Source organism: Oncorhynchus kisutch, unplaced genomic scaffold, assembly GCF_002021735.2.
Source record: "Oncorhynchus kisutch isolate 150728-3 unplaced genomic scaffold, Okis_V2 Okis06b-Okis10b_hom, whole genome shotgun sequence".
Lineage (NCBI taxonomy): Eukaryota > Metazoa > Chordata > Actinopteri > Salmoniformes > Salmonidae > Oncorhynchus > Oncorhynchus kisutch.
This window is the reverse complement of record NW_022261983.1, coordinates 3,997,409-4,008,222: the sequence shown is the minus strand read 5'-3', so window position 1 is coordinate 4,008,222 and position 10,814 is coordinate 3,997,409. Positions and strand designations below refer to the sequence as shown.

The 10,814-nt window shown below is 42.7% G+C and overlaps 1 protein-coding gene across 9 annotated transcripts in view; it reads left to right on the top strand.

Annotated features, from left to right (window-relative positions):
• The window catches only part of LOC109876487 (septin-9), a 139,962-nt gene that overhangs the window by 117,417 nt on the left and 11,731 nt on the right, over positions 1-10,814 (top strand). For all 9 annotated transcript variants that reach the window (XM_031813675.1, XM_031813676.1, XM_031813679.1 and 6 more), the window contains 4 exons: positions 2,792-2,920; positions 3,106-3,187; positions 5,570-5,707; positions 7,661-7,778. In XM_031813675.1, coding sequence (XP_031669535.1) covers positions 2,792-2,920; positions 3,106-3,187; positions 5,570-5,707; positions 7,661-7,778 — 467 coding nt within the window. The remainder of the gene's footprint in view (positions 1-2,791; positions 2,921-3,105; positions 3,188-5,569; positions 5,708-7,660; positions 7,779-10,814) is intronic.

The following is a 10,814-nucleotide window of genomic DNA, read 5'->3' as shown; positions in this document are numbered from 1 at the left end:
TATATCAATAAAAAATCATTATTTATAACCTAGTCAACATCTTGACTATATTTCCTATTCATTTTGCAACTCATTTCATGTATGTTTTCATGGAAAACAAGGACATTTCTAAGTGACCCCAAACTTTTGAACTGTAGTGTGTGTGTGTGTGTGTGTGTGTGTGTGTGTGTGTGTGTGTGTGTGTGAATGGAAGCTAATTCTGCTGGGCATACCTCCACACTCCTTATGATAACCAGCCGTCACCCTCAGTCAAACACTACTAATCTAATGATACAAGAATCTAAGAGTAGAAGGGCTGATCTAGGATCAGGTCCACCCTGTCTATAACAATCTGATTCAATATCTCAAATGCAGAATGTATCCTAGATCAGCACTCCTACTCTGAGATGGTTACTAATGTTTAATACACCTGTATTGTTGTATTGATACCCTGTCCTTCCTCTCCACAATCTGGCTGGTCTTTGGGTCCAGCCTTTCAGCTAGGGGGATCAACACTGTAGCATGTCTACAGCCCATCCCACTGAACCCTGACCTTGGCCTTGTAGCTCACAGGATTCCCCTCTTCAGGCTCAGCCACTGATACCAACAGTTCAGGGGAATTCTAGACCCCTAAAAAATGTGATACAGTGCCTCTGGTATGGGACTTCAACAGCATGAGCACAGGGTTGGTATTGGCCTGGATAATGCACATCTCTACTTTAACAATTACATTTGTGCAATTTGGGTTTTCATAACAGATTAATAATCAAAAATGTATTGTAATGCAATGGTTTTTGATTGGAGTACAGTAAGTGGTTCATTCGTATACTTAGTGGAAACACTGGAGAGGCTCTCTGGAAAGCTTTGATTCTTCAGGTCCGAAGCAAACACAGATGTGTTGTAAAGGGACGATGCTGTACTACTTCCCATAATCATTAATCAGTTGTTTGAAGCCTTAAATCCCAAATGAAGTTTCAACATATAAAACTCCATTATTTTGTGTGTGTGTGTGTGTGCGTGCGTGCGTGCGTGAACACTTACTAAGAACACCAGAGGCCCTGAGCTCCAGTCTGTGTTGACTTAACCAGACAGTGAACTAAACTGTGTGTGTTACCTGTCCAGGGGTCATAAACACTACACTCTCCCTCGTTAACCCACAGTTGATCCCAGGGGCCAAAAGTGATGTTGGCGGTAGTCAGCTGCTACAGGCAATCTTTTGGGTCCATGCACAGTATGTTCTTCCCTAATTCTAGAATGTTCAGGGTTCTATCTAGTCCAGCTTTTCAATCTATCTCTCCCATGTCCTCTATCTTCTGACCCACACACACCTCTCCAGCTGGTTCCTCTCCAGTGCTGATAGAGCAGAGCTCTTCTCCAGACTGCAGGGTTACATGTCTACCCAGCGTTGCAGATGGCAGTCACATGTCCTGCCCAACAGCTGTTCCAGTCTGTTTAATACTCTATAGCAGGGATCATCAACTAGATTCAGCCGCCGGACTTTTGTTTCTTGAACGGATGGTCATGGGGGCCGGAACATCATTATAAATAGTTTGTAGACTGTAAATGGACAGCAAGAAGCCCAATGTGATATAATATCAGACTAAAACAGAATCATTTTAAACCTTGCTTATATTTGTATACGATCACATACATCTCTCTATTAGGCGTAAGAAGACTTTAGAACAGATTTCCCCCCATAAAATCACTTGGAGCTGGACAGAAGACTGTGTTTTGTCTTATGTCCAATAATTAAACACAGTTTACAGTTGGGGAACCCTGCTGTATTGGAAGAGATAAGAGAACAGGGGGAGGTGTGTGTGAGTCATAGACTTATGGTGTGTGTGTGTGACCCAAAGGTCTTTATCGACAATGGGCAGTTGTTTATAGTGCAGTGATCTGAGCCAGTGTCAGCTGCACAAACCACAGACAGATGAGTTTCACACTTATGGAAGACTGGGTTTCTCCAACCAACTGCTCTATGGAGGATAAGGCTCAGCTCAGTTCAAGGCTCAGTGTGGTTTAATTGACAGCAGAGCTCTTCCCCAGACTGCAGGTCTGAGCCCCGAAAGGACATGTATTTCCTTTACGCCAACTTTAATGGATGGGAGGGAGAGGGAGAGTGGGAGGGAGAGTGGGAGGGAGAGTGGGAGGGAGAGTGGGAGGGAGAGTGGGAGTGGGAGGGAGAGTGGGAGGGAGAGTGGGAGTGGGAGGGAGAGAATGGTGAAAAGGGCACTGCGTGTTCGGCGGGGAGGCCTTACTGAAGACACCTGTAACTTTTCCTCTACTGCAGCCAAAACCTTGTGAAATAGCCTCTTTCTCCCCTGAGTGTCTGTGACCGGCTGGAACAGCTCTGGTGTTGAACTCTGTTTGTCTCAGTGTGAAATAATGAGGCCCGTCAGTCATTACACCACTGGAATGAACCTGTTAGTGGGAAGAGTGACTGAAGAATGTTCTGGAGAAAGGTGAGAGAAAGTCCACCATTGTGAGAGTAGTCTATTCCCTACAGTCACACTAGATGAGAGGGTATTGGTTTAAATCGAGGCCTGGGCTACTGTTTTACCTTCATTGTAGAGTTTCTACGTTATTGTGTTTAGCTCAGTTGGTAGAGCATGGTGCTTGCAGCTCCAGGGTTGTGGGCTTGTTTCCCACGGGACCAGTACCAATCAAAAGTATGAAAATGGATGTACTCATTACTGTAAGTAACTCTGAATAAGATGGTCTGCTAGATGACTAAAATATCAATTGTGGCTTTGTGTTTATTTGCATTACCAATGTGTTTGACATTCAGGTGTGTGTGTGTGTGTGTGTGTAGGGCAGAGCGGCCTAGGGAAGTCCACTCTGATGAACACTCTGTTCAAGTCCAAGGTGAGCCGTAAGTCAGTGCAGGCCACGTCCCAGGAGAAGATCCCCAAGACCATCCATATCAAGTCTGTCAGCCACGGTGAGAGGAGGAAAATATCACTCATACTGTTTATTTCACTCTTTCTTTTCTGCACCTCTAGCTACGTCTTTCACTTTATCCATCTCTCCCTCTACTCAGTCTACCCTGTGTTGTGACTACAGTCTGAGGTACATTTGGCCTCTGAGGTGCTTGTATTCAGTCTAATTGTGTCTGTCTCTGTTCAGACATTGAGGAGAAGGGGGTGAGGATGAAACTAACTGTTATCGATACGCCCGGCTTCGGGGATCAGATCAACAACGAGAACTGGTACAGTAACAGTACAATCCATAGCTGACATGTTATATTTCTAATGTGCTTATATTTCTATGTGCATAGATATATCCTATCTATGTGTATATACAGTTGAAGTCCGATGTTTACATACACCTTAGTCAAATACATTTAAACTCAGTTTTTCACAATTCCTGACATTTAATCCAAGTAAAAATTCCCTGTTTAGGTCAGTTAGGATCACCACTTTATTTAAAGAATGTGAAATGTCAGAATAATAGTAGACGTATTTATTTCAGTTTTTATTTCTTTCATCACATTCCCAGTGGGTCAGAAGTTTACATACACTCAATTAGTATTTGGTAGCATTGCCTTTAAATTGTTTAACTTGGGTCAAAAGTTTCAGGTAGCCTTCCACAAATTTGCTATAGGATTGAGTTCAGGACTTTGATGGCCACACACATACCTTGACTATGTTGTCCTTCAGCCATTTTGCCACAACTTTGGAAGTATGTTTGGAGTCATTGTCCATTTGGAAGACCCATTTGCGACTAAGCTTTATCTTCCTGACTGATGTCTTGAGATGTTGCTTCAATATATCCACATAATTTTCCTGCCTCATGAGCCATCTATTTTGTGAAGTGCACCAGTCCCTCCTGCAGCAAAGCACCCCTACAACATGATGCTGCCACCCCCGTGCGTCACGGTTGGGATGGTGTTCTTCGGCTTGTAAGCCTCCCCCTTTTTCCTCCAAACATCATAACGATGGTCATTATGGCAAAACAGTTCTATTTTTGTTTCATCAGACCAGAGGACATTTCTCCAAAAAGTACGATCTTTGTCCCCATGTGCAATTGCAAACCGTAGCCTGGCTTTTTTATGGTGATTTTGGAGCAGTAGCTTCTTCCTTGCTGAGTGGCCTTTCAGGTTATGTTGATATAGGACTTGTTTTACTGTGGATACTTTTGTACCTGTTTCCTCCAGCATCTTCACAAGGTCCTTTGCTGTTATTCTTGGATTGATTTGCACTTTTCGAACCAAAGTACGTTCATCTCTAGGAGACAATGCGTCTCCTTCCTGAGCGGTATGACGGCTGCATGGTCCCATGGTGTTTATACTTGCGTACTATTGTTTGTACAGGTGAACGGGGTACCTACCTTCAGGCATTTGGAAATTGTTTTCAGGGATGAACCAGACTTGTGGAGTTCTTTAAAAAAATTGGAGGTCTTGGCTGTTTTCTTTTGATTTCTCCATGATGTCAAGCAAAGAGGCACTGAGTTTGAAGGTAGGCCTTGAAATGCATCCATAGGTACACCTCTAATTGGCGTCAATTAGCCTATCAGAAGCTTCTAAAGCCATGACATAATTTACTGGAATTTTCCAAGCTGTTTAAAGGCACAGTCAACTTAGTCTATGTAAACTTCTGACCCACTGGAATTGTGTTACAGTGAATTTTAAGTGGAATAATCTGTCTGTAAACAATTGTTGGAAAAATGACTTGTGTCATGTACAAAGTAGATGTCCTAACTGACTTGCCAAAACTATAGTTTGTTAACAAGAAATGTGTGGAGTGGTTGAAAAATGGCTTCAGCCCAAGTGTATGTAATCTTCCGACAACTGTATATATCTATCCTGTGTGTGTGTGTGTGTGTGTGTGTGTGTGTGTGTGTGTGTGTGTGTGTGTGTGTGTGTGTGTGTGTGTGTGTGTGTGTGTGTGTGTGTGTGGATGCACACGCACAGTTGAAGTCGGAACTAAAACTAGTTTTTTTCACATTCTTAAAATAAAGTGGTGATCCTAACTGACCTAAGAGAGGGAATTTTTTAAAGAGGATTAAATGTCAGGAATTGTGAAAAACTGAGTTTAAATGTATTTGGCTAAGGTGTACGTAAGAAGTAATAGTGTATAATAATAGTGTAGACATCAAAACTATGTAGTAGCACACATGGAATCATGTAGTAACCAACAACTATAAAAATGTAAAGCTGTCATCAAGGCAGAAGGTGGCTACTTTGAAGAATCTCAAATATAAAATATATTTTGATTAGTTTAAAAAGGTTTTGACAGGATCCCGTATGTGTTATTTCATAGTTTTGATATCTTTACCATTATTCTACAATGTAGAAAATAGTATAGAAAATAGTAAATTAAGAAAAACCCTTGAAAAATAAGTATGTCCAAACATTTGAGTGGTACTGTCGCTCTCTCTCTCGTTAATATAAATGCTTACCCCATACATCTCATCTAGATGACTAGTGTACACAGTACTGTGTATGACCTCATCCATCCTCTTTCTCTCCCTCTTCCTGTCTTTCTCACTTGTCTCCCCCTATCCATCCCCCAAAACTCCCCCTTTCTCTTTTAATCTGCCTCTCCCCTTCCTTCCACTTCCTGTCTTCTTCCCCTCCCTCCCTCCACAGTTGGCAGCCCATCATGAAGTTCATTAATGCCCAGTATGAGCAGTACCTTCAGGAGGAGATCAACATCAACAGGAAGAAGAGGATTCCAGACTCAAGGGTTCACTGCTGTATTTACTTCATACCCCCTACTGGACACTGGTGAGGCAGGCATGCGTACACACACACACACACACACACTTTACACTTTCCTTGTGAAGGGTATGAATGTGTGGAATGTTTCAGGTGAATGTTTAGATATGGCTGGGAGAGTGTCAAGTTGATTATTAGCTAAACTTCATTCTTTGGATTTTCCACCTTTTATCGTCCTATACAGTTGTCACGCCTTTTGAGTGATCAAAAATGGCATGTAATCAATCACAATAATTGTCATACACACACATGCACAGTGTCAGTTCAACAGTGCTGCTGCCCCCTGCTGGCCCTGAACAGTAGAGAATATGCAACTGTGAGATTTAAAAAGGAGAGAGAGAGTGATTTATGTTAGATAAACAGTGAGTCATAGGGAGAGTCCTACTCAAATAGCCCTGAATCATCAGAACAGAAAACAGAGGAGGAGGACACAGTGAGTTTGGCATGACTTTATGATACACATTAGTTATAACAACAGTCTAATGCCCCGTGCTCTGCCATTCAAATATCAGATATGATGTCCAACGTCATACTGTGCCCTTCTGTGTAACATATACAGCCTATGTATGGGCCAGATTCCCGGACAGAATGGCGATTCTCTGAGTACGTGTTTTAGTCTCGGAGTGTCTGTCTGAACGTACAGCTCATGTTCTACTACCCCTCACCACCGTTCTGGATTGACCTGTAGTGGATCCTCCTCTGCTCCTGCAGCTCAGAGGGACACACAGATGTGGAAACACTTACTCTTCCAGACCCCCATCCATTTCCTGTTTCACAGGCAGCGAGTTGCAACATGTCCCATAACACCCGTTTTCCATGACTGGAAAAAATGTCTTTCTCGCTCTCTTTCGCCAGGACTTGAAACAAACGCCTGTGTTTGCCTCCCTGCTCCAAGTTTCTGTCTCTGGTGTTTCTGCTGCTCAAACATCTGGGCCTGATTTGAGATTCATATAGAGCTACCCCCACCCCCCAAAATAATGTTGCTACGGTATACAGCTATTAACCTTTAATATAATTTTCCTCCTCTGCATCTACCCCATGATGGTTCTACGCTTTGTTGCAATGGTCTGGGGTCCAGTGCTGTGGTGGACTGCTGGCTTTGCCCTCATTTCTGTGGTCGTGATGTACAAGAGCGAGAGCCTTAACATATTGTCCCCCCCCCTCCGATATAGCCTGAGCAGCGTTTCATGTTCTTCCAGCGTTGTGGATGTCTGTCACATGTCCAACAACTGTTCTAGTCTAATGTTTAATACTCTAATGGGAGCGATATGAGAACAGAGGTTGTGTGTCGTGTGTGTGTGTGTGTGTATGCACATGCTCATCTATGTGACCCAAAGGTCTTTATCAACAATGGGCAGTTGTTTATAGTGCAGTGATCTGAGCCAGCGTCAGCTGCACAAACCACAGACGGATGAGTTTCACACTTATGGAAGACTGGGTTTCTCCAACCAACTGCTCTATGGAGGATAAGGCTCAGCTCAGTGTGGTTTAATTGACAGTGACAGACACGCACTGACTGATGTGGGTATCAGATATACAGTAGGTTTAGCTTGTACATAGAGTATGCATGTGAATCTACAGTACTGTATGTCTGCTTGTCGCCCTCAGACAGCTGCGCTATGGGTATATTTCTTGGAGGATACCGCCCTCTGGTGGTTCTAGGATGTATCACACTGTCGACCCAAATAAACACTAAAACGTTGAACAAGAACTATAGAACAGACCTGGGTTCTAATACTATTTGAGATCATTTATAATACCTTTGCCAGGCTTGATTGAGCTAGACTGTTGCAACGGAACCAATAAAGTCCCAAAAGTGAAAACCCTGGCGCTTCAGTCAGGCTAAAGCAAATACTCAAAGTATTTGAGACATTTTGAATAGTGTTTGAACCCAGGTCTGCTATAGCTACAGGTGAAATGAAGCCCCTCTCTCAACCCCTCCCTTCTCTCTCCCACTTCCAGTCTGCGACCTCTGGATGTGGAGTTTATGAGGCGTCTCAGTAAGGTGGTCAATATTGTTCCTGTCATTGCCAAGGCAGACACGCTCACCCTGGAGGAGAGGGACTTCTTTAAACAGAAGGTGAGCTCTCTCTCTCTCTTCTTCCATCTTTATCTCCAATTCCTCTTTTTCTGTTGCATGCTGTCTCTCTCTCTCTCGCTCTCGCATATTTTGTGTTCTCCGCAGCAACAGGAAATGTTTCTTAAGTTGTTTGGCAACTGCCGCCCTTTCGGTCACTGTCCAATGAGAGAACCCTGAGGATGTTTTGTGTGTATAGAGTACTTGTGAGGTCAGGACCTATAAAGCCAGGCTCTGGATTGGAGAGGAGTTCTGTCTCTCCCTCTTCTGTCTCTCCCTCCTTTTCTGTCTCTCCCTCCTTTTCTGTCTCTCCCTCCTTTTCTGTCTCTCCCTCTTCTCTCTCCCTCCTTTTCTGTCTCTCCCTCTTTTGTCTCTCCCTCCTTTTCTGTCTTTCTCTCCTTTTCTGTCTCTCTCCCTCTCGCCCAATTTTGAATTGGCTAGAGGTAAGTTCTGTCCAACTTCTCCCGTCTCCTTCCCTCCCCTCCTTCCCCCTCTCCCCTTACTGCTGATGTGGTCACAGTGGACTCCATTACATCACTTCCTCCTATGTGGTGTGGATCTGAAACGTAAAAAAATAATTTGATCACAGACCCCAAGAGGGAAAGTAGTAGTAGATGCAGCAGTAGTAGTAGATGTAGTAGATGCAGTAGATGCAGCAGTAGTAGTAGTAGTAGATGCAGCAGTAGTAGTAGTAGATGCAGCAGTAGTAGTAGTAGATGCAGCAGTAGTAGTAGTAGATGCAGCAGTAGTAGTAGTAGATGTAGTAGATGCAGTAGTAGTAGATGTAGTAGATGCAGTAGTAGTAGTAGTAGTAGTAGATGCAGCAGTAGTAGTAGTAGATGCAGCAGTAGTAGTAGAAGTAGTAGATGTAGTAGTAGATGCAGCAGTAGTAGTAGATGTAGTAGTAGATTTAGAAGTAGTATTAGAAGTAGAGGAATGGCAGGTTGTTGTATTAGTAGTAGATGTAGTATTAGAAGTAGGGGAATGGCAGGTTGTTGTAGTAGTATTAGTAGTAGATGCAGCAGTAGTATTAGAAGTAGGGGAATGGCAGGTTGTTGTATTAGTAGTAGATGTAGTATTAGAAGTAGGGGAATGGCAGGTTGTTGTAGTAGTATTAGTAGTAGATGCAGCAGTAGTATTAGAAGTAGGGGAATGGCAGGTTGTTGTATTAGTAGTAGATGCAGCAGTAGTATTAGAAGTAGGGGAATGGCAGGTTGTTGTATTAGTAGTAGATGCAGCAGTAGTATTAGATGTAGGGGAATGGCAGGTTGTTGTAGTAGTATTAGTAGTAGATGCAGCAGTAGTATTAGAAGTAGGGGAATGGCAGGTTGTTGAATTAGTAGTAGATGCAGCAGTAGTATTAGATGTAGGGGAATGGCAGGTTATTGTATTAGTAGTAGATGCAGCAGTAGTATTAGATGTAGGGGAATGGCAGGTTGTTGTATTAGTAGTAGATGCAGCAGTAGTATTAGAAGTAGGGGAATGGCAGGTTGTTGTAGTAGTATTAGTAGTAGATGCAGCAGTAGTATTAGAAGTAGGGGAATGGCAGGTTGTTGTAGTAGTATTAGTAGTAGATGCAGTAGTATTAGAAGTAGGGGAATGGCAGGTTGTTGTATTAGTAGTAGATGCAGCAGTAGTATTAGATGTAGGGGAATGGCAGGTTGTTGTAGTAGTATTAGTAGTAGATGCAGCAGTAGTATTAGATGTAGGGGAATGGCAGGTTGTTGTAGTAGTATTAGTAGTAGATGCAGCAGTAGTATTAGATGTAGGGGAATGGCAGGTTGTTGTAGTATTAGTAGTAGATGCAGCAGTAGTATTAGATGTAGGGGAATGGCAGGTTGTTGTAGTAGTATTAGTAGTAGATGCAGCAGCAGTAGTATTAGAAGTAGGGGAATGGCAGGTTGTTGTAGTAGTATTAGTAGTAGATGCAGCAGTAGTATTAGAAGTAGGGGAATGGCAGGTTGTTGTATTAGTAGTAGATGCAGCAGTAGTATTAGATATAGGGGAATGGCAGGTTGTTGTATTAGTAGTAGATGCAGCAGTAGTATTAGATGTAGGGGAATGGCAGGTTGTTGTAGTAGTATTAGTAGTAGATGCAGCAGTAGTATTAGATGTAGGGGAATGGCAGGTTGTTGTAGTAGTATTAGTAGTAGATGCAGCAGTAGTATTAGAAGTAGGGGAATGGCAGGTTGTTGTATTAGTAGTAGATGCAGCAGTAGTATTAGAAGTAGGGGAATGGCAGGTTGTTGTAGTAGTATTAGTAGTAGATGCAGCAGTAGATGTAGGGGAATGGCAGGTTGTTGTATTAGTAGTAGATGCAGCAGTAGTATTAGATATAGGGGAATGGCAGGTTGTTGTAGTAGTATTAGTAGTAGATGCAGCAGTAGATGTAGGGGAATGGCAGGTTGTTGTATTAGTAGTAGATGCAGCAGTAGTATTAGAAGTAGGGGAATGGCAGGTTGTTGTAGTAGTAGATGCAGCAGTAGTATTAGAAGTAGGGGAATGGCAGGTTGTTGTAGTAGTATTAGTAGTAGATGCAGCAGTAGTATTAGAAGTAGGGGAATGGCAGGTTGTTGTAGTAGTATTAGTAGTAGATGCAGTAGTATTAGAAGTAGGGGAATGGCAGGTTGTTGTATTAGTAGTAGATGCAGCAGTAGTATTAGATATAGGGGAATGGCAGGTTGTTGTATTAGTAGTAGATGCAGCAGTAGTATTAGATGTAGGGGAATGGCAGGTTGTTGTAGTAGTATTAGTAGTAGATGCAGCAGTAGTATTAGATGTAGGGGAATGGCAGGTTGTTGTAGTAGTATTAGTAGTAGATGCAGCAGTAGTATTAGATGTAGGGGAATGGCAGGTTGTTGTAGTATTAGTAGTAGATGCAGCAGTAGTATTAGATGTAGGGGAATGGCAGGTTGTTGTAGTAGTATTAGTAGTAGATGCAGCAGCAGTAGTATTAGAAGTAGGGGAATGGCAGGTTGTTGTAGTAGTATTAGTAGTAGATGCAGCAGTAGTATTAGAAGTAGGGGAATGGCAGGTTGT